At 41.2% G+C, this 26,244-nt stretch overlaps 3 protein-coding genes across 3 annotated transcripts; all 3 read right to left on the reverse strand.

Annotated features, from left to right (window-relative positions):
- Nucleotides 1-2,261: 2,261 nt before the first annotated feature.
- Nucleotides 2,262-10,997, reverse strand: plk3 (polo-like kinase 3). The gene is made up of 15 exons (XM_083990882.1): nucleotides 10,670-10,997; nucleotides 9,448-9,555; nucleotides 9,202-9,318; nucleotides 8,820-8,949; nucleotides 8,599-8,686; nucleotides 7,999-8,094; nucleotides 7,640-7,838; nucleotides 7,349-7,475; nucleotides 6,933-7,048; nucleotides 5,792-5,912; nucleotides 5,591-5,674; nucleotides 5,043-5,205; nucleotides 4,650-4,779; nucleotides 4,436-4,546; nucleotides 2,262-4,267 (listed from the first exon to the last, which is right to left on the reverse strand). The coding sequence occupies exons 1-15, from the start codon at nucleotides 10,883-10,885 to the stop codon at nucleotides 4,070-4,072; spliced, it is 2,004 nt and encodes a 667-aa protein (XP_083847008.1). The 5' UTR covers nucleotides 10,886-10,997; the 3' UTR covers nucleotides 2,262-4,069.
- A 3,702-nt stretch (nucleotides 10,998-14,699) lies between these two features.
- Nucleotides 14,700-18,752, reverse strand: cacybp (calcyclin binding protein). The gene is made up of 6 exons (XM_083991044.1): nucleotides 18,613-18,752; nucleotides 17,105-17,315; nucleotides 16,902-16,998; nucleotides 16,698-16,797; nucleotides 16,196-16,290; nucleotides 14,700-15,892 (listed from the first exon to the last, which is right to left on the reverse strand). The coding sequence occupies exons 1-6, from the start codon at nucleotides 18,628-18,630 to the stop codon at nucleotides 15,730-15,732; spliced, it is 684 nt and encodes a 227-aa protein (XP_083847170.1). The 5' UTR covers nucleotides 18,631-18,752; the 3' UTR covers nucleotides 14,700-15,729.
- A 216-nt stretch (nucleotides 18,753-18,968) lies between these two features.
- On the reverse strand, nucleotides 18,969-22,759 carry mrps14 (mitochondrial ribosomal protein S14; the record flags this gene model as incomplete). Its single annotated transcript, XM_083990631.1, has 3 exons — nucleotides 18,969-19,516; nucleotides 19,812-19,976; nucleotides 22,676-22,759. 3 exons carry the CDS (start codon nucleotides 22,757-22,759, stop codon nucleotides 19,334-19,336), a joined length of 432 nt encoding a protein of 143 aa, XP_083846757.1. The 3' UTR covers nucleotides 18,969-19,333.
- Nucleotides 22,760-26,244: the final 3,485 nt, after the last annotated feature.

A 26,244-nucleotide genomic window follows, 5' to 3' on the forward strand; every position in this document is an offset into this window, starting at 1 on the left:
CTCCTTCAGTACTTGGTTCTCTGCCTGCCGTTTTTCATTCACCTCCTCCAGCGCTTGAATCTCCCTCAGCAGGTCTTCCCTCTCCTCCTCCACGTCTTTTACGCTCCTCTTCCAGGTGTCTTCTATCTTGCCAGCTCAGCCATCAACTCTTCCACCAGATGGTTTCCATGCTCTTGTCTCTCTGGTTTATATGAGGTCTTTATGAGCTTGTAGAGGAGAGCCTTATTGTCTTTCATGAGGTCCTGGATGCGTCTGCGACTGTCCCTCTGCTTGACCTTCTCCATCATCTCCTTCATGGTCTCCCCTACCTGCAGTATTTTATGCTCCTTTTCAGGTTGCATGTACTTTGTTTCCAACTCCTTCTTCTTGTTCTCTGTTACTTCTATTATCTGCATCAAGGACATTGTTCTCCTTGCAAGCTCTCTGCTCTCAGTTTCTTGTTTCCTGTCTCCTGGAATCTCTTTGGCTCTTGCTGAGCTTGCACTGGAGTTCATTTTTCTCACGCATGAGCTGCTGGATTTGAGCTTCTTGCTCTTTAGCTACACCTTCATTTCCTCTTGCTCCTTGTTTCGGTGAGCTTGAGGTGGTTTTCGGGTATGATGTGGTTGGCCCTGATGGTTAACCTGTGCAAAGCTCACCCTTCTTGGCTTGTATTGTCTTTGCACAGAAATTGCTCTGGAGTTTTGTCAATTAACAGGAAGAAACTGTGAATGGTGGGCTCAACATCCTAGTCCTACTGTGCACCAAAAAGTAGACTATATCCTAAGCATGTGTAGCAGCAGAGCCACGTAAATGAAAATAAAGCAAAAACTAGGGAAAATAATATTTGGCCACTGAAAGGAAAATTGTAAGGATTTACCTAAAAGAGGGTCTATTATCCACCAATTCTAAATAATGAAAAGGGCTATTTAGTGTTTTTCATTTTTTTATATCTGTACTAAAGCTATAAGGAATTAATAGCCTTTGGCCTGCAGACAGTGTTTACTTAATGAGGTTTTTGTTGCTATATAGCTATATATATGCTATATAGAAACTGTGATGAGGAACTCACTCTGAAATGTGAGAAAATGTGACTGCTCAAGGGTGCAGCTAAATGAGAACAGGGTCATGTTTACAAGCTTCTCTTTTGTAAAGAACAGAGAGTCTAGTCGACTAGTAAGAGCAAGTTGATCCAGTTTTGGATGCAACCTTGTCTTATGAAACACGATAAAACATGATTACACTGGCTTACAATGGTTGTTTAGTCCATGAATGTAGTTCCCGTAGGTCACATTAATCAGAGAAGGAAATGGCAAATTCCTTTAGGACTGACCCTGCCCAGTATCTAGGACAACACACAGCAGCTACATGGTGTGGTCTATTGTCATTTGATGTACGTCAGTCAATACCTGTAGTGCATGCCTGTGTGTGCCTTCACACACTACTGCTTATCCACTTACCTACATGCACCCAGAAACCTTCACAAAAAGTAAAAGACATAGACAACACTGAAATCTGAGTCAAAGTATATGTGAGTAAGCCCTAAACAGTCACAGCATGCCCAGCTACAGTTTATAGACCTTATCAAGGTTACCTTTGTGAGTTCACCCAATTTAACATCTCCTCCTAGGCTGCCTGTCACAATGAATATGTCTAGTAGACTTGCTTCCCTTTCATTTAAAATACTTGCCAATGCATTCATGAGAGTAGAATGGTAGAAGATGAAGAATGGCATTCTTTACATCCGTCAGGAATGAAAATTACTTTTTTATTCTAGTCTGTTTGTTTGTCCCCATGATTACATGAACAATACTGAACTGATTTTGTGCTGGAGGTGTTTGATGTTGGCCTTGGCAGAGGACTTTTTATTAGTATGATTTCACTCGTACTGTCAACACAAGAATGTCATCTGCATAGACAGCATTCAAGTGCCCACCACCATAAATTCCATACGTTCTTGAGAAGCCCGACTGCCGCGTGTCAGCAGCTCTAGAAAGCTACGGGCTGAGAAGTGTCAACCTGTGACAAGTGAGTATAGGAAAGACAAAATTTCAGTGGATGAGATTTCCAATACAACAGTGGTGTGTGGATTATGGAAATACTGTCACTTAAGCAGCAGTAACAGTTACAAAGCATGAAGTGCTAAACTAATGGCATTATGGACAAGATGTCATCTAGTGAATGTCTGTATACTTTAACACAAATGAACACCATATGGGCAAAAAGCATCAGTCTGCAACAATGAGTGCAAATTTTGTTCGTTTTCAATAAACTTTATTTGTCCCATCCCCCCCAAATACATTACAATACAAAAGGTGATCGGAATTTCTTGTGTCAGACAATAACATTTACACAATAAATAAAAAACATGTATAAATAAAAAATAAATAAACAGGACATTATGTGCCAAAAAATAAAGACTCTTTCTGAATTGTAAGATGGCTTTCACAATGTTGGGTTTTTTGAAAACACGTACGTAATACTTGCATTCCAGGTCACAGTTTTTAGGATACAACTCTGGGTCGAGAAAGCAATGTAAACCTATAAGGATTACAGTACAGTACAATGGAGTACAATGTTTTCTTTTTTCCATAGATATTACTGGGATATATACTTATGATACCAGTTGTTCTAAAAGCTTATACCAGGTAGTGAGAGTGTAGTGCTAGTGGACTTACTTTTAAACTTGACGCCAAGTGTTAAAGTAAATCCCACCTGTAAAACCCATCTCGAATCTTGTTTGTATCCAGCTTGACATTCACAAAGGGCTGTTATTGCACTAAACAGACATCCCTCAGAAAGGCACTTTTATCCCTCCCCCACCCTCCCAAACCTCATATTCCAACAGTTTTGTTTACCAGCACATGCGGCGCACACACACACATTCACCTACTGTATGTGAATTTAAAACCATCTTTAAAAAAGAAGAAAAAAAAAAAAGCTTTTGGTATCTAGTTAAAAACAAATAAAATTGAACAAGTGGGTAGTAAACGGTTTTGCTTTCCAGATGAATTTACAAAGAAAAAAAAAAAAAGTGCAAAATTGTGTTGCTCCCATAGCCCCTTTAATATGCTGTGTACCACGTCAGTGAAATTTGACTATCGATACCTATTTAACAAAAAAGACAGTGATGTTGGATCAGAAGCAGCAATGACTCTCCAAACTTGAGCATCACCATCATCAAATAAGGCCAGGAATGTTATTTGTGCATGTGAGGTCAAGATCGTAGTGTGATCCTAAAGCTGGCTCATAATTGTTTTCTTAAAAAAAAAGGAAGGGGGAAAAAAAAAAACAAATGTGCGCACCATAGTCCAAAAGAGGCCAGAAACCAACCGAGGGTAGGAGGGTCTCTCTCTCTCTCACCCCAATCAAACTGCACTTCTTCCCAAAGCATCTCTGCTGTAAGATCATAGGTCCAGTGCTAGTCAACGGGATAAATGACCTTGCTGCCAAAATACTTTAGGAAAAATGGAGCCAGAAAGCATTCCAGCTGCAACAATATCCTTGTTCCGTTGCAAGCAAAGAGGACTTTTTTAGTGTTTAGATACCTTTGAGAAACCATGCCTGGGTTATCGGATATCAGGGGAAGCTGAAAGCTGCAAAGTTGGGTGGTGGTTTTAAAAGATCCAGCCAAGAAGCGTGGTATTGAGTGAGTGAGGGAGGGAAGGTAATACGGAGTTTGGGTGTTCATTTAGACATCTGCCTGTGAGGAATCCGTCATTTCAGGCCATTTAGGCGATGTCTTATTTTAGGTAGCATTACCTTCCAGGTGGATACCTTGAGGCATAAACTGGACAGGCACAAACCCTTCAGGCAGATGCTGCATTGGGCAACGTCCTGACTGCTTGATGTTCATCAAGGCTAGTCGTTTTGATATTCAGCAGCCTAAGCACCAGTTGAGACAAGAATATTGCTCAGAGGAGTTGAGCAGCCTTCCATCCGCGTCAAACTTACGGGCATCAGCCCCTCCCAGCACTGCCTTGAGAAATGATATCAACCAGTCAGGCTGCCTACGAAAAGATGTCAACCAGTCAGGTTGCCTCCAAGGCATCTGCCGCTCAGGCAGCCTAGGAGACACAGAGCTGTGCTCTCAGGCATCAGCGTGGTGTTGGAGCAGCTGCACCACATAGCGGAGTCGGTGCCGTAGCTCAGAAGTGCAGCCCATCTCATTCAGCATGCTGAGGAGATAAGTGTACGAGACGCGTTCCCGGCTGATGTAGGTGAGCAAGTACGAGTCATCAGATGACTTGCACAGGATGAGTTTGGTGTGGTCTGTGTAGAAGTTAACCTGGAAGGATCGGAAAGACAACATGAATGTCAGAAAATGATGACTCAGTACAATAATTACCAAAAAAAAAAAAAGATGATAACCGACATGTTTTTGTGAATTTGTTTACACTGTTGTCTTTTAGAAAGTATGTAGGACTGTACATATAGAGTTAAAGCACGTTCGAACCTGTAGAGTGCCATTGTTGAAGAGCATAACAAGAGCGTGGTCAGTCTTCACCCACTGGAGCAGTAGAGGAGGAGGACCAGAGACCTGTTCCTCACAATGCAGATCTCCACCCTGAAGAGACCAAAAAAGAGTTTAGTTTAGATCACAAGGTCACGTCAAACACTCTTGTAACTGCACAGGCATCTTATTTTACATTCTCAAACATTCCTCATACCTCCATGAGGTTCTGTTCCATGTAGTTGGCCATTAGCTCTACAATTTGTTTCTGGCTGCGAAGCTGCTCGGGTAGAGAGTTGGCAGGGAAACTGAAGTGTTTATTGTTGGTCAAGCAGTAGTGGACTGTCCTGGAAGAAAAACAAAAAAACACACAATTTAAAAATATGTAATTGTTTGATAGAAGATGCCATTGCTTAACATTCTCAATTAATTATGATAAAAAAATACAAAAACAGGGAATGACTAGTTGGCCATATAAAGTGGAGAGTACAGTTGGAGCACAGTTTATGTAGGCTACTTGACTTAAGTCTTGTGCAATAGTCAAGTCCATGCACTATGTAAATGTTTACATGACGCCTTAAGTAAATACTGTAATTCTTAAGGTACTTACTTGCGTTGGTCACAAAGACTGAGATGTGTTCCCTCATTGAAGAGGACGCCAATACTTTGGTTCGACAGCTGGTAGCCAAAACCGTATTTGTTTGAATAGTCGACCCATTTAGTCACCCACAGGAAGGACTGCGGTCTGGACAAACAGGGTGGGTTCCTGGTGGCTGGAGAGAGATAAAAAAAAAACATGTTGGTATGGAACCATTTTATAACTTGTAATGATATTAATCCTGAGTTTAAAAAAAAAAGGGTAGACAAAGTTCATGTTTATATTTCTGAAGTATGCAAGTCAGCATTTGCGGAAGAGCCCCACAATGTTAGGAAAGCTATGAGTTTAAAAGGAGTTGGTGCTACATGAGTCAGCAGATATTCAGAGGGTTTTAAAGAAAAAGGCTGAGGCAAGGAAAAGATCTGGGCGATTAAACTTGAATGATTCTGCATCATTCTTAATTTAATGCAACAGAATGTAAGAAATTGTTCATATTATAAGACCTAAGTGAGGCTGTTTTTTATTTAGCATGCCATTTGGCTGCTTTTCTGCTCTCCTACCTGCAGGCATGGTGGTCAGGCAGCTATTGAGGATTTTCATGGCCGATTCAGAAACAGCTGCAGGGGTCAGGACATCCTCGCATGCTGGAGAGAAAACAAGCAAAACATGAAACATAATTTTTTTTAAAAAAGTAAATAAATAAATGAATATCTTTAAAAAAAAAAAAAAAAACATGTATTCAAAGAAGCACTAAAACCTACGTTCAGTGCTGCTGGCCATGGTGCCCTTGAAGGAGCGAGAGATTGATTTCCTGGATTCCTCCTCAGCAGGAGTCTGTTCCAGAGGCACAGAGCTGACCAGCTGACCAGTAGGAGAGGGCACCTGCACAGCAACAAGAGATGAGTCAACACACATTCATGACACGACAAACCACCAAAGTGATGCAAGGGCAGAGGTTTAAAAAAAATATATATATTACTAAGAATTATTTGCATGAGCAACACTCTGCAAGTTGAAACAGCTCAGTCAGCAAAGTTGCTTTGCTCTTTTTTTAACATCTTTAACTGTTGTTGCTTCATTGGTTTTGAAAGTTAGTTCAGGTGAAACTACTTTTAGTACCACAGCTTTCTTTTGTATGCTTGCAAGTGTGCTGCACTTTTGATATGTTATTTAGTTTCATGTCATGTTAACCACAAACCCGTTTTTAGAATTACCAGTAATCTGTTTGGGAGCTTGAGAGCATGTGGGCAACAAAGAAAAGAAGGTACTTTCTACTTCGAAAAGCATGGTAGATTCAAGTACACGGTAACCATTTCCCCCGAAATTCATACTACCTGACCTAAATTGATTTGGATGTACGAAACAGTGAAATACAACCAACATACACAGGCTGTGCTACATTTCTACTCAAGTTTAAGACTTGTCTGTTGACATACTGAAGGACTTTTGGGACAAAAACATCTTACACTGCAACCTCAGTGAAACTAATCTAATCAGCCATCCTTCAACAAACAAATTTGGGGGATTAAAACTTTATCCATTGTTCAAATGCTCCACATCATCAGTTTCAGTGCTATTCTGAGGTAAAAATACACCAGCTCTCCAAGGTGTATACATTTATTCATCCCATCTCCATTACTACTGCTCATCTACGAGCTGCTTTTACGGTTTAAGTGAACATGTTGGCAGGGTTTTAAGGTCAGTTCAAACATTGGATCCAAAGCAATTATCATTTGTAAGGGATAAAAATATGTACTTCATTTATCCCTTTTGCAGATTTTAAGACCAGTTGAGAACTGCTGTGGGGCTTTCTTACTTTCATTAGGGGCTGGGATTACCCTATTTTAACTAATTCAACTTTTTCTACAGACGCAGTGAACTAAAAAAAAAAGGGGGATGTACCTCAGTGGGTCCCACTGTCTTGTAGCTGATCTGGCGGTTGATTGAACATTTCACGATGCCAGACACCAGCTTGGAAATGTCCTTGTCGTCTTTTTCCTCACATGGAATCTTCTCCACTGCAGCAACAACAGGATTCATGCATTATTGACACCGATATCTTTAAGCCTGGGAGCATTTAAATACCTCAGAGAAATGCTCTGAGGAAACCTAAATCTGAATACAACCTGGTTGTTCGGTTTAAACTTTTTTTTTTTTCTTAAATGACAGCTCCAGTGAAAACCAGATGAACAAGCTCACAGTTGCTGCATGAATGCATTTACAAAAAGGGACAAATATGTAAGTAACTCAGTGACTTGTAGAGCAGGTGACCTGGCTCTCTACTGTGTCACTCACTTGACTTCTACACTGCTGCTTACCTTTGGCTTTCTTCTTGCCAAAGAAGCTCTTTGCCATTTTAGTGAAGAATTTCTTGGCAGGGCTGGGAGGGTGGAGCTCTGGCACCATTACACAGCTGCTGGGGGGGAGCTTATCAGGGGTGAAACCCTAGAGGAGGAAGAGGCAGACACAAAAGGTGAGGAAGATGCAAGGGGGAAGCAGGAGGCACACAGCTTGGTCTACACAAGCACAATAGGGCACAAAGTAACTCAGTTTCCCTAAACAATCATTAATATTCAACAATTAAACTGACATAGCTTGGATTGACGTACTTTGGTGAAGAATTCGTGGTTGAGGATTTGATCCAGTGTGAGTCTGTCGCTGGGGTTTTTCTGCAGAATGCCTGAGATGAGTTTCTGTGCAGCAGGGGAAAGCGAGGAGGGCAGGTTGTACCGAACTTCCTTTATACACTTGTAGGTCTCCTTCAGGTCGAGGGTCTCGAAAGGAGGGTTGCCACACATCAGTGTGTACCTGATGAGAAGAAAGCAGAGCAACCATTGGTCAAATCAAGTGACAAAATAAATAATTCTTCAATTTCACACTGCACATATCATGTGACATTGTTCACATGACTGGAGACGGCATATTACTACGAGTTAAAATTAGGAAGAAAAAAAAAAAAAACACTCACATGACACATCCAAGAGACCACACATCAGACTCTGTGCCGTGGCCCTGTCTGTTCAGTACCTCAGGGGCCAAATAGTTGGGAGTCCCACAAATTGTTCTGGGAAAAAAACAAAACAGGTATAGAATATATTAAAAGCCTCATCACTCTGTTCTGTTGACGTGTCATGCTGACAAGGAAGTGGTGGCAGAAACTTTTTTTTTCCTGTAGCCGTCATTCTTCTGGTATTCCACAGGAAGGTGTCAAACATTGAAACTGTGATCTAACCGCTACATTCAACTGCCACTTGGAAACCGGTTTAGTTAGGTACTTATTGGAGGGCTGAGGGGGTGGAGGGGAAAGTGCTTAGCAGCTGACGTAATGGTTTTTGAGTCAATGTGCATTGTGAAAGCCTAGAAAATGACTACTGTAATATTCAAGATATGTGTATGGCTTTTTAAAATCAATAGGAAATCAGTATATAATTGGGTTAATGGTGACAAATTTTTCCAAGAGCCATTTATCACATTTTAATCAGATATTTTTTCCTAAGCTGAGAGATTGTGGTCATATTCCTTTAGATTTGATAATAATGAAGATTTCTTTTTTAACTAAATAACTCACTTTTTCCTCTGTTCGACTGTCTCTAGCTTGGCAGCCAGGCCAAAGTCTCCCAGTCGCAGTTCCATGTTCTCGTTAACAAAGAAGTTGCCTAAAAGAGACAAAAAAAAACATTTGTCCAGTCAGCATTCCACAGATACCATGTTGCCTGCCCATAGTCAGGGCAGATTCCTAGGATGCTTGTGTGTACACAAACGTCACGTTTTTGGGTAATCGTCACATACCTAGTTTGAGATCCCTGTGCAGGATGCTTCTGCTGTGGAGATACTTGAGGCCGGATATGATCTGTCTGAGGTAATATCGCACTTCTGGCTCTGTGAGTGTGTGTCTGGCCTTCCAAATGTGTGCTAGGGACTGCAGAGACAAAAAGAGTAAACGGTCAATACTGCATCTGTCAGTTGACTGTACAACACTGCTGTATACGCGCACACACCAACACTGAAATAAGGGGCCTGGAAAGTCAATTGTGATTTCACTATTAGAAATCAATACTTAAAAATAACCTATATACTGTTGTGTTTCTGATGCACCACAAGGCAAGCTGTGTACGTGCAAGCACAGGACATGAATACCTGTGCAGACTGTTCTAGAGATCTGAGGTCTCACCTTCCGACTGCAGAGCTCGAGGAATATGTAGATGTTTTCCTGGTCTTCAAAATGATGAGAGAATTTTACCACATGCTTGTGTGACAGGGTTTTGTGCAGCTCGATCTCATTTGTAATCTGCCAGGAATTAGAGAAATCAATCAATATGTGGACATATTTCAAAACCAAACAAATCCAGATGCTCGCCGTGAGTTCATGCAGGGTACTCTGTGTACACTGAGAAAACAATTGAGCGTGAGCGTGTACCTTGTCCCTCTGGTGTGGTTTGGACACTCTGCTCTGTGGAATCACCTTCACTGCATACATTTTGTTGGAGGAGAGGTCTGTCATCTCGTAGCATCGAGCAAAGCCGCCCTTGGGGGAGACAAACATGAGGATCAGTTAAAGCAGCAGGTTGAAAACCTGCAATGGCCATAAATAAGCTCAATCTCAATGACCCAGGGATCAATACATATAAAAGCAATCAAAATGAGCCAACTATTATTGATCCAGTTCTGGTGTGGAGGGAGAGGGTCAGTTAAACAGGTGAGGAGATCTGCATTCCAGCATTAAACATAATGAAAAGGGTTCAATCTAAGTCAGACAGACATTTTTTAATCAAGGTGATCAGCATCTTTTGTTGCCCTGGATGTTTCTGATGGGATTCTCAAACCGTCAATCATCCCACCCAAAATGTTATGTTTACTGCTGTTTATCCATGCATTTATCCCTCCCATGATCCAATCAAGAGTATATGGGGCTTGAGGACATGAGGGATGAGGTAGACCAGGCTGCTGCATTCATTAACCGTGAAATTGACGGAGACGTTTCCAGCTCTGCGGCAGGCAGCAGAGAAGAGGGGAAGGAGGGTAAAAAAAAAGAGAGAGAGAGAGAGAGCTTGGCTGCCCGCCCGACGCAGCGTATCGATGACTGGCAACATGTTGATTATGCCGCTCCATTCATACACCACACATACGGTGTCAAGACTCATGACAGCGGCGGCACAGAGAGAGGCAGGGGAAACAATAGCACAGTCACACACATGAAGGGTTTTTTTTTTTTTTTTAACGGACTACCAGGCGTCTGCGGTGCCGTTTTTACAATGCAGGGATTCTTCCTTAGGAATGATAACTCTGTGGGTTTCGTAAGGTGGTGCCAATCATGTGTGCCGCTCAGGAACTGGGCACACCTTGCGCCTGATTCATTCAGCAGTGACGCGCACAGCGGGTGAAGGGGAGGGGAGGGGGGTTTGCTCTCACATCCACCACGAGGTCATTCCCTTTTCACGCATTAGAGGATTTAACACACCTGGAAACAGCTGATTATGAATTACCACCATGGTCGGACCCCTTCCATGTTAAACTAAAGCAGCGACATACAACATCCATCTGTCGCTTCAAGATTATACACCTCCCGAAAGATTCCGCTGGAGACGCGAGCCAATCACATGGTTAAAAATATTCATAAAGACAGATTTAAATCTTCGTACCTTTCCCAAAAGCTTCCCTTTACTGTAAGACCTTCCCGTCTTGGAGTCTGTCACCACCTGGGCCAGCTCCGGTTTGGTTTGTTCGGGTTTATTCCTGCTGGTTTTCACCGGGGCAGAGGACTGCTGGGGTCCACGCTCCGGTACAGGCTTAAATAAATCCGCATTCATGGTGTGGCACGAAATACGCTGCGCCGCGGAGAAACAACCGGTATCCATTGAACACAGCGGAAGAAGCGGTCAGTTCCTAGTATTTGTACTTGTTATCCCTTTTTCTGTCGCTCGCTCGTTTCAGTAGCTGGTCTGGTGCGTTACGTTGCGTCCACCTCTTCCGACTGTCTCCATCTGGCGTATGCAGGCTCAGAGCTCCCCGCATATATAGGCGGGCGACGTCATGGGGCCAGGGGGCGGGGTGAGACTGGTGGAGAAAGTCCAGACAATTTGCCCAGACAAGATCTCAATGAAAACATACGAGCTGCTGCACAGCAATGGTCGGGGCCTGGCAATTTTTTAATAGGCAAAATTAGGCATTAGTGAAAGTTGCAAAGCCGTAGCACATATGGTTGATCTGTTATGAATTTATTTTCAAAGTTTTAAAATTTAGAGGCGTGCTGTGACGCCACCATCAGGACTATTGTCTTGTGTAGTTGAGGACATCTGGCATTTTGTTTGTCATCATCATCACCCTAGCTGGGGCTTGAACCCACAACCTCTCACACCAAGAACCAGTTCCTAACTCACTGAGTTAATTGACTGAAAGTGACCAGTCAGGCAGCAGTTGTCAAGGAAGATTTCAAAAATTGTCAAAAATGTCAGAAATTCTGTTACAAGGGTCCTATGGCATGCCAGAGACACATAAAATATAAAGGAAAGTGAAAAATGTAGAGCAAGAAAGCATAGAAGAATTAACTGCTAGAAATGAACAAACTAGACCGATCTAGTTTAAACCTAAACATTATCTCACTGAGCTAATCTGCAAATACACATCTCACATGTAGCTTCAGTCAGTCACCTGTGTGCAAGACAGCAGCTGTTGATGGCAGATTTCAAACAGCTGTCAAAAAGACAGGAATCCAAAAATACACAAACTGCATCTCGATAGCATGGAGATGTTTGTTTTTAATGATGATTTATTGGCTCCATAAGTGAAAAACTGTTGTGTTTAACACAGAAACTGACACCAAGAACCAGCTCCTAACTCACTGAGCTAATTAACAGGTAGCCTAGGCTACTGAGACCAAGTGCGTGGCCTCACAATTAGACTCAGGGAGTCACCAGCCAGGCAGCAGCTGTCAAGGCAGATTTCAAAAATTGTCAAAATGTCAGAAAAACAAAAAATCTGATATGAATCAGTGAGTTGAGAAGTAGTCTTCAAAATAAAATCTCATTATTTGAACGAAACCATTAGCTCCAAAACGGGCAAAAATATACATATAAAAGCAGATGAAACTGTATTTTCTTAGAAGTAACCCAAATCATGAAATGTATACATAGAGAAATCATGTCAAAATGCATCTAAAGCAGATACCGTATTTGTTTTTCAAGATTAACCTGTCGTGTAAACAATGCATGCTGCCCTCTGGTGGACAGAACAAGAAACAAGAAACACAAAAACAAAATGGGTTTATACTGTACTATGTTCTTGTCTGTCAACCTACTGGGAGCAGACCTGATTGTAGAGTCTGACAGCAGAGGGGAGAAAGGACCTGCCATACCTCTCTGTCGCACAGCGTGGGTGAAGAAGCCTGTCACTGATGGAGCTTTCCAGGGCTCTTAAAGTTCCACTTAGAGGGTGGGAGACATTGTCCATGATTGATGACAGCTTCACCGTCATCCTCCTGTCCCCTACCACCTCCACAGGATCAAGGCTGCAGCCCAGGACAGAGCCGGCTTTGTTAACCAGTTTGTTCAGTTTCTTCCTCTCTGATGCTGTGATGCTGCTGCTGCTCCAGCATACCCTATATAAGATGGCAGATGTGACCACGTCATAAAAGGTCCTCAGGAGGGTCTCCTGCACTCCGAAGGACCTTTGACCCTTCTTATATAGTGCCTGAGTGTTGACAGTCCAGTCCAGTTTCTTATTTAGGTGAACACAGGTACAGTACTTGTATGAGTCCACTATCTCGACCAACTCTTTTGTTTTTCCAGCATTAATCCAGTGGCGGTAGATAAAACTCTGATATTTGCCCAACTTCATCAACCATGACTCCAAAATATTGTCAGTTTTCTTCAGGAAGATTGAAAATGTATTTAGCAGGAATTGGAGGGTATATGTTTACAGTCAAACGTTTTCATGCACTGTAGGCTCAATTTTCGATGAATCAGAAATGTTTGTGGAAGATGGTCTGAAGATGCTCTCGAGCAAGTTTGGTTTTAATTGAGTAAAAATTTGTGGGAGGAAAAAACAAGAGTGATGGATTTCATAGAAATATTGACATGTCCTTGGAGTTGAGTAAATCTGGCATGGGACCAAACATTTTTTCACTGATTATGCATGGGAAGTAGGATTTCCTCGGAAGAAGAAGAACATTGAGAAAAACAGTGTGGACTGTAAGAAAAACATGAATGAAACAGCTACTTGGTGCAGCTCATGTCTCACTGCTGCTGCGGGTTTGTTGAATGTGGCTGAGAGAGACTCATGCAGGGCAGTGCAGATGGTGAAATCTGTGAATTTAGTCCCATTCTCTCAACTTGCCATTCATCTCCTGAGATAGACCTGAGCTATTAACTTTTGCTCTTTTAATCATTTGAGGGATTATGTTAAGAGAGGCAAGTGATGGAGTGGAAGTCTTATCCAGCCCAAATTATTCTGCCTTTACTGTTATAATTTTCACTGTGGTCCCACAGACTGCCTATGTCCTCATAAAGTCCTCATTTACATAATAAAAATTAAAAAATATATTATTTTTTAGGTCATTAAACCACAAAGGGTTCCTGTTAAGACATATCTCTAGGTCTTACACTAATAGGACTGAACAACTAAAGCACCTACAGATCATTTTAAAAAAACAGCTTTTATTCTGCTTGAACCTTGACAACAAACCAGGTTGAATAAAAGCCCTAACTCCTGCAATTAAAAAAAAAATAAACCTGGGTTGGATATGCTGTGTGTGTATCTCTGAAATCTCCAGAGAAGTTAAGTACTGATCACAGCTGCCACCTGGTGGAGAAAAACTCCAGCCCATACCCTGCAGGCATTTTAAGTTGACTGTATGAACTTCCCTTATTGTGTTGTGATTAAAGCAGATATCAGTGGAATGTTTTTGTTAATATAAGTCCTAAATAGTCCTATTTTCCGTCAGCAATCACTTACATGAAGTATTTCAGCCTAAACACGAGTCTCTCCGTCACTCTGCTCTGCTGTAACCCGAGGAGAAAATTTTCCTTGTGGGAAGTGTTATCCAATGAGGAGAGAGAACGGCATGAAGGGCTGTGTGTGCAGCCAAGGGATGCGCGTGAATGTGGTGACGTAGCACGAGGACCAATTGATGCCTGACAAGGGCGGGGGCTGCTAACTCATGGTGCGTTCAAAGAAACTCGTACTTTGTGTTTTTCCTTCCTGTGAAGTCATACCAGTTCGATCTGGTACGAGTTCACGGGTCGGAAGTTACGAGTGGCCGTTATAGGGAACTTTCACAGACAACAGGATGGTAAAAACACGAGCTACGGGTTACCTGGAACGCTACCAAGTCGTAGTTGTGACTTGAAGCTGTAACTTACGGTTTCAAAAGCCTGCCTTGAACGCAGCATTAGCCGAAACGGCCGTGAAGCTGATATCTGCTTTAAATATTGACCATTTTGAAACTGAACAGCAGTGCAAGCAGGAGACAAGCAGTAGAAACAATTTTAGTCAAACAGTGTTTGGATCACAGTTCATAATGTTTGGAAATCAAGTTTTGTGGAGTTTTGAAATGAATTCAGATTAACCCCATATAGACACAGCCCTTAACATGAACTAACAAACAAATGTCCAATAAATTAAATTAAATCTTTTCCAACACCAGAAGCAGAAGACAACTTGAGACAAAGAGGATTCAGCTGAAGAGTTGTATTTGTTTGCAACCTGAGGGTGGACAAAACTACATGTAAGATGATGACACAAGCCAGAGAAAACTATCAAAACAATCAATATGTAAATTTTTACATATTCACAAATATTGGTCGGAAAACAAAATCACAGTGAACAGTTAAACCATAAATATAAATTAGTCAGAAACTGTCTATCACTATCAAAAAATGCAATGGCCACATTATGTAATTCAAGAAGAATGTCTTGGGGCGTTACACTCGGCAACAGGAATGAGTTCAATACAATAAATTCCAAACACAAAGAAACACCCAGTTATGTGAATTTTGACACCTGACAGATGCGTGAGAAGTTCCCTCTTTGCACTTATCATATGATCTATGTATGGAATGACAAAAACAACAGAACAAATATTAAAAGGCTGATATGACTTGGAGACTTGGTCAGTAGGGCCTTCAGGTCGTCTTCAATGAAGGAACAGAAATGTGACTTTGGCAAATGTACACTTGAAATCCTCCCTGGTATCATTTCATTTTAGCTACACTGAATTCTGCACTGGAACATTATTAACAAGTGCCTTCACAAAACATGTACAATGTAGCTTACAACGCTTTTCCTGGTTGAATTCAAACCATCTTCTACTCACAGGTGTTTATTTGAAAAGACAAACAAAAATGTACTGCATTGTGGTCCTTTAACCCTTTCACATGAGCAAAAATCAAAAACTTATGAAACTGTCATTTGAAGGGTGAAGAGCACCCTTGTTCTTGTATCAGAATTTTCCATTTCATTTAAGGACAGATTTCAGCATTATGACTGATGTCTAACAAAACATCAATAACCCGGTTTTCCAAAACAAGGCCATTCAGGGCATTATTCTTACGACTTCATTCCTGCCAACCCATCCATCAGCTGTATACCTAAATTCAAGGTTGATATTTGTGGAGATATATTGGAAACATTTAATATTCAACTCATGTCTGCTACAGCCCTGGATGATCTCACTTCTTGCTGCGGAAAACCGGTGAGTGCAGTTTTAGAAGTCCATCATCTCTTCTCCTCGTATCTTCTTCTCCTGGGACTCTGACCAGGCTTTGTTGATGGTTCTCTTCATCTCGTCGTCACCCTCGGAGTAGATCTTCTTCAGCATGCTCATCAGGCCGTCGCTGGGGTCTGCGTTCTCCTCCGTAGTGGGTTTACTATTGAGAGGCATTAGAGAAACAGCATAAGACTGTGTTGTGTGTCTCGGTGACACCTGGCACATAGACCTGGTACTGCACCTCAATATACTTCACAGTGACTGCGTTTACATGCAGTCAATAATGGTTGAAAAAAACAAAAAACAAACTATAATTCAGTTAATTCTTCATGCAACTAACTCCTTCCAGTGTGTCATTAGCTGTTGATGATGCATTTGTACATGATACATTACAGTACAGTGGTTTTAACCTCCATTAAAATTCTGAATTGATGCAAATTGCAAAAACTGAAATTGAACTTACTCTTTTTCTTTTGATTGCTTGTCCATCTTTGTCAGGCACTCCCACTTCTTTGTTGCCTGCTTCTTGCACATGACCAGGACCATGTCTGTTTTTATCTGTTACAGGGAGGAAAGGTGGTTACAGGTGGTCGTTCAGGAAGACAAAGATACCCCCATATTTTAATCAGGAGTTGCCCAATCAAGACCGAGGGTGAACACCGTCGGAACAACAAGGTATGACAAGCAAGCCATCTTGATCTCACCATGCCAAGACCTTAGAAATTAAACCCTTCAATATTGTCTACTTTGTGGCCTTGAATGGCTAAACAGTTGAGAGTGAGCCCACAGACTTGGACAGAATGTTTTGCAGATGTCAAACAAAGGTGAAGAGCTACACTAGCATGTTTGTGAATATGCCAATATGATAAACATCTTTAAAGACAAAACAGCTCCAAGATGTAAAACAATGTGACAGAACAAACAGGATTCAAAGAATTGAAGACGTTTTGTTGTTCTTCATTCACCTTTTTGTAGCTGTCCTTTTCATCAATTGGATACAACAGATTGAGAACTGTCATCTGATGGTTTTTCCCATCTAAATCCTTTACAAGGACAGAAAATGACCTGCAACAGAGAGAATGTGCAAATACAATAGTTTGGTCAGTGACACTTGGTGGTGAATGAGCACTAAATATGTGTAAATAGGTGTTTGCTAAGTATCACCATACCTTTCTGTGAAGTTGACCTCCACATTTTCTGATGGAATTTTGTGCACGTCCTTCAGTGTGAGGTAAATCTTGACAAACTTCTCGGACTGGTCCCAGGCTGCATAGAAGATGCAAAAGTGTCACCAAGTTTCAAACACGTTCTCAGCTCTGTCTCTCTCACACACTTTCTCACAGATTACACATGGTGAACAGTGGCACCATACCATAGTTAGTGATCTTGACTGTGTATGTTGCTTTAGAGGCTGCAGATGGGTCAGCTTGTCTCCTGGCCTGTTGTTCCTTCTGTTGTCGCTTGACTGAAAGCTCCTTCTCCACCTTCTTCTGCTCCTGTTTGAGCAGTTCCTGCACTCTTTTCCTCTCAGACTTCTCCAAGAGTGACCCCAGCTCCTGCAAATCCGCCTCCAACTGGTTGATCTGCATTAGGGAAAAGCAAAAGACCACTGAGAAATGCACGTCATCGAATTAGACAGTGTTGGTTTACATTCAGAATACCTCTCTTGCTTCATCTCTGGGAAAATTGTGTTTTTACATTACAACCACACCATCTGGGATGGATGAGGAGGGCTGTGCATCACATACTGCTCTGTCACTGTCCTCCACATGTAAGCCAGTGAGGAAGGGAAGGGTCCGCTTGTGTAACAGAAGCGCCATGCCAGTGTTGCTTTTTTTGGCTAGATGTGAGGCTTGGACCAACACCTTTACTGAGTGTTGCAAGCCGGAGAGGGAGGCTCATACAGGGCAAGCAGCACCCCTGGCTTTTAGCACAAGGAGGAGGCTGCAGCAGCAGGGATTTGTGGGATGGCTAGCTGCTGAAGCATGGGTTTGGGACAGCAGCACTGCTTCTGTTAGTCCTCCACCTCCTCCTCATCCCAGGATTTGGACTTGGCTTCTCCTCCCAAGGGGAATGAATACAGGTGGAGCAGGATTCAGCTTTAACCTGGTGTTATCAGCCGAGGCAATAAAACAGACAAGGTTGTCTGAAGCTGCCAGTGGCAGGCCAAAGCTCAAGGTAGATGTTTTTGACATGCTGAGTGAAAAGCTGGAGGTTTACAGGAGACATTACTGACTAACCAGTACCCGGTAAATATGAAGATAAAAACAAAGTCAGGTTACAAAGCTGAATCTGGAAGGGGTTAAGCTATGGCGAGGAGGGCGGAGGGCTGTGTCCTCAGATTTGACACCCTTGAAGATGAACTACTACAATGTTACTGCAGTAGTCGGTCCTAAGTCACCAACCACCACACACTTAACTTATACATACTATTACCTGATATACTTTAGGATTTCAGTGGACACAAGTGCAGCCAAAACGTCTTATTTCACCTCGATGCCATGACAAGTAATGTGTCATTAACGTACCAGTGATCATTACGTAGCTGACATTAGCCATGTTAGCATTAAGTTGCTACAATGTTCTGGTAAACTACACAGTTTGCGTGGTGACCACTGATAAACACCAAGGAAGCACAATTATTTCATGGAATTAAGCACCTAAATTTAATGTTGTAAGTTATAAAACATTTGTCTTATTTCTGAAACTACTAATGTTTGAAAAAAAAAAATAGATAGATAGCCTATCACTTAGCCCGTTAGCGGTGTTGCTAATGGCTAAGTTAACGTGGAAACATGTAGTTGTTTCAGTTTGGACCGTACCGCCTTTATTGTTGCTCCGTCAGTGAGTATGCGCAGCTGTGTAAAACATGCTTCTTACCTGTTCGGTTAGATCCATTTCGGTTTTATTTTATTGTATCAATTGTATGATCTTGGTTCAGCAGTAGCCTATATTCTCCTCACTGCTCTGAGTGTGCAGCGGTTCACTTCTTCCTCTTTGCTGCTGCTGGTAGTCGGCAGGTCGGTCTACAAGTACACTACCGCCACCTGCCGGAAAGGAGTGTTCACAGTCCACAAAATAAGTCTACACACCACTTACTGAAGAAGCTCATTGCATTACTTGCATTTTTAACCATGCGTTGCAGACCAAATATTTTAACATATCTGCGCATCGATTTCTGCATTCTACAATAAACTGACACAATTAAGAAAACAGTAATGTACAACAATGTTTATTCATCCATATCTGCATACACTACTAAGTTACATTTTCATTTGCTCCACTGAGAAGTTGCATGGTCATCTTCTCTTTAAATATTAGGTAAGGTGGCATTTTTCACATTTGGAAGAGCCACTGGGAAAAATGGATAAACAATCTACAGAAAGGACTCACTCATTAAACAAAAACAAATAGTGAAAACATGCTGCCGTGATCTCGGTTAATGTTCCAGGTGTTTGTATTTTATTATAGTCAGTGTGTCTTAAGATCCCAGACACTAAAAGGCCAAAACAAGTTGATGATGAACGTCCTGTGCCTCTGATCCTAGATACAGCTTGTTTTCCACGATCCAATCCAACTGTAGAGTCCAGTGCAGCCCAAATCACCACCTTGCTCTCTGAATCCCAGACATCTGGTTGTGATCAGCCAGATCACGGAAGACAATACGGCTTAGTCTCCACCTCCGCTTCACTCCCCGGGGTCGGGAAGTCATCACACACCTGTTGCGTATTCTCACAGGGCAGCTGTCTCTGGGTAGTGCTGAAATTTCTTTATCTGCCACCTCCTGCAAAGATATAAAAATGGATGTCAGTCTTTCTTTTTAGTACTTTAAATAATTCTGAATGACATTGCACATTGGTTGTTGATTTTAATAAATTATCTTCTATAATGCCCACAAAAGATGCAGCTGTAACAATTAATATAATGTGCAATGTGCACAAAAATGCCACATTTCTTTAATTACCTAATGACAGTAAAACCATTATAATTCCTGATTCATTATCACATCACACAGATATATTGCCTCACATCATTTATACCTTGATTGCTGTGTCAATAAAAGAAGTATTGAAGTCTACCTGAAGCTCTTTAGGTAGGATGGTGTTCTTCCTCAGTGCATTGATCCGTAGCCTCTCATCAGCATAGTCAAAAGCCATCTGCCTTCTCTTGACGTCCCTCAGCATCCTCCAGTTCACGTAGTAACCTCTAACCTGCTCCACAGACCACCAGCAGCTCCTCAGGGCCTGCACACAATGTTCCAGAAGTTGTTAGTGACCGATAGCCGATGTTACGTACCTATGTGCCACAGGTCAAACAAGATCTGAGGGTAATGTTGAAGACTGTTCCTGAAGCCTTTGTAAAATGAAACCAAACACAAACGCATGACTCTTACTTAGGGTATAACTATGATCTTAAAGGACAATTCCAGGTCAAATCGACCTGGAGCTATAGTTTAATAGTTTTATAGGAATCTGAAGATATTCTTTGTAATTACTCCTATTTTGCAGGAGTTCTGTCTGTCCCCGCATCGCCACAGCAGCGATGAATGAGAGCGGACAGATCTTACGCTGTTTAGGCTATTTACATCCCATATTTTTCCCCACAGACAACTAGTAGGGAGGTTAAACCCAAAAAATAGGCCTTTGACTTCAAGTCATGATGCAAAGGTCCCCTTTGGCATGGAAGTACCTTAGGGTCATACAAATAAATCTATCCAAAGACACAAGTGAGATCACACTTTGTATCCGAAATAAACACGTTTTTAAAATACCTTTTTTTAATTGAGAAAACACATGTTAAAAGCACATTCCATTTAGAATGTCCATATAAACTCAGGCAGATCCCCTGATGCCTTCAGCTCCTGGATGTGATCTACAGCTTCTGAGACAACATGGAGCTGCTTGTGTGACAGGATATTGGGTTTTATTAATGTAAAAACATTAATAAAACTATACTGATACTGATTTGTTGAACATCAGACGGAGTGCAACAAATATAGCCTACGAGTAGTTAAATAATAAGATGTAATTCATATCACAGTAGTGTCAGGAAAGACCAATTAGCCAAATATTGTGTAAAAATATAGGCCTACCTATAACTAGTTACTGCTTGTGTATGTTGATTTAAAAAAGTTGAATTTACATGTATGACCCATTCTGGGTCATATTAGAAGCCAACTTAAAGTCAAAGGAAAAATGTTTTTACTGTTCTCAAATGTAAAGATGGGTCACATTGGACCCTGTACATTATTTAAGGCTGATATAACCTGATACTGAAAACATTTTACATTGTGCTCCTAAAGAAAACTAACAAATGTTAGTGTAGAGCGCCCTTAATAAGCAATGTTCAGCTTTTATATACATATAAGGAAGTTTAGGTTCACAGCTCTCACATAAAGCATATGATTAGGACTGACTTATTTCACCTGTGCAGCATAGCTGGCTAAGATCCTCTCTTAGAGTAATGTTGATAAACTGGTAAGCTTCATTATTTTGGTAGATTTTTACTTTTGTGAATGCTTGTTAATGCTCATCTTATCAATCTCATGATGTTACAGTATCTTTATTTCTTATTTCAAATTAGCCATAATGGAATGTCTTGACTGGACTTTATGCTTCCTATGTCAGTCCGCACTACAGATTGAAAGGCATTAGATCCCTGTTCATCATTCAAATTGAGAAACAATCCTGAAATATTGCAATCATGTCACAAATAAGCTGTAGATAACATCCAGGAGCCTACATTGTAGTTTCTATGGACATTCTAAATGGAATGTGCTTTTAACATGCGTTTTCTCAATTAAAAAAAGGCATTTTAAAAACGTGTTTATTTCGGATACAAAGTGTGATCTCACTTGTGTCTTTGGATAGATTTATTTGTATGACCCTAAGGTACTTCCCTGCCAAAGGGGACCTTTGCATCATGACTTGAAGTCAAAAGTCGCTTAACCTCCCTACTAAACATCAGGCTATTCAGACATACACTGGGGGGTTACATCAAGAAAGCCGACATGTTTGTAAACGGAGCCGTTTCGCACAAGAGTCAAGTTGACACGCTCAGCATGTTTACAGGCAGAATAAACAATATCCAGACTTGCTCTTACTGCTACGAAGACGTTGTGGCTCTGAAATGACGACCTGTAAACATAATTAGCCGTCACCTTGACTCTCACACGAGACTTTGCGAGACTATTACAGCTCCGTTCAAACATGTCCGTCGGCTTGCTTGAAGTAAACAAATCCCTCGGTGTAGGTTTGCATAGCCATCTGACGCTGTCTGTGGATAAAAAATGTGGTTTTGAGCAAAAGATCGGTCCGCTCCCATTCATCGCAGCCATGGCGTAGCCTATCTTCTGTGGACAAGTAGCCTACAGCATGCTGTCTAGACTTCTCCCAATCCATCATCCTCATTGTATCAGTTAATACTTAGTGTGTTAGTGTTAGTGTGAAGTCTAGCTGTAAATCTGCCATTTGTTTTAAGTTGATTAAGAGAAATTAAAGAAGAATATATTTTTATTTTATTGCTAGATTTTATGCTTCTATGTATGAAGACTCTAGTAAAGTGGAGTAAGAGAAACATTTAGCTCAATACAGTGTAAGTATTCACCATTACTTATTTTACCATTTACATGCTATTGTTGTTTGAGACACCTTGAAGTCACCGTTACCTTAATAAGTGGTAACAGCGTTTATGAACGATGCAACATACAAAACCATTGAGAAATGTTTATGTTTAAAAACCGGCCACACTGCCTTACTGCTGATACGTATTTGTCTCCGTTTAGTAACATTATAAAAGACGTTCCTTAGCATTAGCTGCGAAGCTACTTGGACCATTAACCCCATCAACACTGACTTCTCTTTCCCCCAGTCAATAGTATACGATCTAGTCTTAGTGAACACACATGCAGCCACACCACAGTACGCTATTGAGAGTTATTTACCTGCTTTGGGGCGCAGATAGTTGAATATATGGCATTTAACCCTGAGCATGCTACCCTGAGGGCCGCCATGTTGGATTTGAGCATCACACCACCAAAGAAGGAGGATGGGACATGATGAACGTAGCGCCACCTGTTGACCTGGAGTTGAAAATGTTATAAACCTGAAGTTGGTATTCAAAGTAGTAGTCAACAGTGGTTTAAAATCTTACGAGTTTTTAGCCTTTTAGATTTCAGATAGACTACTGGATAATTATGTAGGTCGATATTACATGTCATTTGGCTGAAGAGCTTTTGTAAACTAGTAGCCTAGGCTACCAAGCTGCCTGACTGTGACATTCATTCATGGGCACTGGTTTGCAATATTAGATCTACAGCAATATAATGAGAACAACAGTCCCCTGAGTAGCCTACTGATGCAGTCATTGCGAGATTAGCTCTAATTTTTAAAACCTTGTGATGACACCAGCAGGTGGCAGTGTTGTTATAAGTGCACAGGTCTTTCTTACCTTCCACAGATGGACCAATTCCCTCTCCAAATCTAAACCTTATGTCTTCCTGAAATCCTATTCTGAAACTCAGACCCATCTTCTCTTCCCTGGCGACCCCTACAATGAAATTCATGTGTTCTATAAAAAGATGCTCTGTGGTCTTCTTTCAACTTGAGGTACAGCAGGGCATTGTTCTACATGTTTTTGTAGAAGATAATAGAACAATAGCAGCAGATTCCATCAAGCGTTTCTCAAACAGTCCCCATTATTGTAGAGCCTTCAGGGGATTCCTTCTTTCTTGGATCAATATTATCACAAGCAGGCAGTGTTTCAGAAAGACAGAGCAGCATAGCAGACTGGGAAATCTGCACAGGCCTCTGAACATTGATTTAAATGATAAATGACAGTATGGAGTCATGCATTTGGTAGTATTTTGTAAACCTGACAATGTAGCCAGTCTTCATACAATATTCTTTGCATTTCATTAGTGTGATATACTGTATAGATATGGGCTAGTTGTAACTTGATGTCAAATTTTCAACTTTCTTTTTGCATCAGTAGGTAACAGGCCTAATCCTAAAATTACAGTATTTTTGTTCAGTTGAACTGCTTCTTGTCCCTCGGTTGGTGACGATGCTTTTCTGAAGTGGTTAATTTGTCAAGAAAAGACTCCAAGATCTGAAGTTCAATGCAGTTTTTATACAAGCTTGGGTTCAGCATGCAATCGAATGAACAAGGAAAAGCTTCCCCACTTCTGTTTCGCATAGAAGGATCCCACTATGGGGTCCGCTTTCTCTACATACACATAAGTCCATCACTGCTGTCAACTCTTTTGATTCCTCTGGGCATAGTGGCACCTTGCCCATTAACTTAATGTGTGACATGACCTATGCACTTTTGAACTTACTGCATCCGTGCATCTTGACTATAAAAAACATTTGAACACCTTTAAAAGTGGCCCTCTGTACATTTTGTACCATAGCATAGATGAGTCAGAGCTTGAGAGGATCAATACCTTGAGCCTCTACATTTCCATATTGTAAAATTTATGATAAGAGGGAGCTGTCAGTGTGTCCCAGTAAAAAATAAAGATTTGCCTCGGCTTGCAAAAATTGTCTCTGCTGGAGAGGTTTAAACATTATCAACTTGACTGGAGTAAACAAGTTTCTTCCTGATCAAATAATGGGAGAATGAGACTGATTGTGTCTGTGGATGCGTTATACAGGCCTTGTTGAGCAAACTCATACAAATCCATCTTGTTTGCTGACGATATTAAACAAAAATCTGCACCAAGTTGAGCAGTTGACATTAGCAACTGTATCCGTTGTCACTAACGCTTCCCTATCTATCTAAATATCTATCCCCAGGTACTCAAAATGAAAAGCTCTGCAGCACAAAGAATAGGACTGTTATTGTATTGATTGGTAACCAAGTCAATGATGATGGCAATTAGGAATAAGATGTTGTGTTTACCCTAGAGTGTTTTTCTGTTATGAGAGTGATGTGAGAAAGAGCCTACAGATAATATAATTGACAGTAGAGAAGCAATGCAGTCTCCCGTCAGCTGGCAACAAAGGAGCAATTAAGTATAAAGATGTCGTAGACAGATGTGTGCTACACAGGGGTTCAAGACCTCAGACTGGATCATGTCAGAGCCGTGGGAGATGTGAGAACAAAGCCATGCAATATAAAACTGATCTGTTACCAACGTAAGTTAGTGGCCTAGCAGCCCCATCCATTAACATGACAGAAGTGCAGTGAGCCCGGTCAAGATTATGTAACTGAGGCTGAAATAATTTGGTGCACTGGTATTCACCTTAAAAGAGAAGCACTGTGTAGGAAATTAAACCACATATACTGACTTTATTGTCAACTAAATATTATTATTGTCATGTTCATGAAACCTTGAGATAGGGTTTGCATTGTGTCATGGTGCAGTTTCATGCTGGAGGTACCCATTACAAGATGTCCAATTGTAGCCATAAAGGGATTTATATAATCAGTGACAATGCTCAGACAGGCCATGGCTTAGGTTAGTTATCAAGGACATCAAGCTCCAGCAACACTTGTAGTATAAATACCAGTTTATTGTGCAACTTATTTTCTGTAAAAAAAAAACAACAAAAAAAACAAGCCTGATTCAGGTTTAAAAAGAGACATTCATGGCATGGTGATAATCAAATTATAGTGAAGTAATTATAATAGTTATACCACAAAGAGCAAATGCCCTGCTGGTCATAGGAAACCACTAGATGTCGTCCTTATGCCACAGAAACTTACAGATTCTGCAGCACTGTTCAGTGGGATCATGCCAAACACATTCAGTTACTGTGGTAACTGTTATTTCTCTCACAGTTTGCCTCTTGAGTGGGTCTGGGTTGTCATTTGCTCCTTTCTCTTATCTTTCCACCTCCTCTACTGTTCCTTTCTTCTCTCCTCCTCTCTGGGACCAAGTGTATTTTCCTGAGGGAGAACACATTTTGGCTCGATTGGACTCCCTCCATACTTGACCTCTTGGTTGCACATATCCTATCATATGGCTACGTAAGATCATGGGTGTACTGAGAATTAAACAGGCTGAGTCACCCAAGATCGAGCCTGCTCTGGGGCTACATCACTGCATTTGTTTTACTTGTCTCTGTCTCTCCGTTAGATAACGGCTACATTTTCTTCATGATTTCTCTCTTTTTACTCTGCTGATTCCAGTCCACTTGTATAATTCTCTTTCTTGTTGTGTGTGTGTGTGTGTGTGTGTGTGTGTGTGTGTGTGTGTGTGTGTGTGTGTGTGTGTGTGTGTGTGTGTGTGTGTGTGTGTGTGTGTGTGTGTGTGTGTGTGTGTGTGTGTGTGTGTGTGTGTGTGTGTGTGTGTGTGTGTGTGTGTGTGTGATTTAAAGCTGGTCTTTTTAAGATGTCTGAGCTGCTCTCTGTTGACAGAAGATGAGATTGATGCTTTAAGGCCAACATGAGATGAGGAGCGGATCATGGAGAAAATAACTGTTTTGGACTAAGCTACTGCCATCAGTGTGAGGACAGTATATTACAGTATATATAGTATTTGTGGCACTATAAATTCATCCTCTC

The sequence above is a fragment of the Trachurus trachurus genome (assembly GCF_905171665.1).
Source record: "Trachurus trachurus genome assembly, chromosome: 17".
Taxonomy (NCBI): domain Eukaryota; kingdom Metazoa; phylum Chordata; class Actinopteri; order Carangiformes; family Carangidae; genus Trachurus; species Trachurus trachurus.

Bases quoted from the DNA above. Each gene is read 5' to 3' on its own strand.
- plk3 (XM_083990882.1), bottom strand. From the start codon at position 10,885: ATGGATACCGGTTGTTTCTCCGCGGCGCAGCGTATTTCGTGCCACACC. The intron at 9,556-10,669 runs GTACGAAGATTT...GTCTCCCCCAAG, and splicing joins AAGGGAAGCTTTTGGGAAAG to GGCGGCTTTGCTCGATGCTA. The intron at 7,049-7,348 runs GTAAGCAGCAGT...TTGTTGCTGCAG, and splicing joins TGGCAAGAAGAAAGCCAAAG to TGGAGAAGATTCCATGTGAG.
- cacybp (XM_083991044.1), bottom strand. The intron at 16,798-16,901 runs GTATGGTGATAC...TCTCTGTTGCAG, and splicing joins GAGGTCAACTTCACAGAAAG to GTCATTTTCTGTCCTTGTAA. The intron at 16,291-16,697 runs GTGAATGAAGAA...TCCCTGTAACAG, and splicing joins AAAAGGACAGCTACAAAAAG to ATAAAAACAGACATGGTCCT.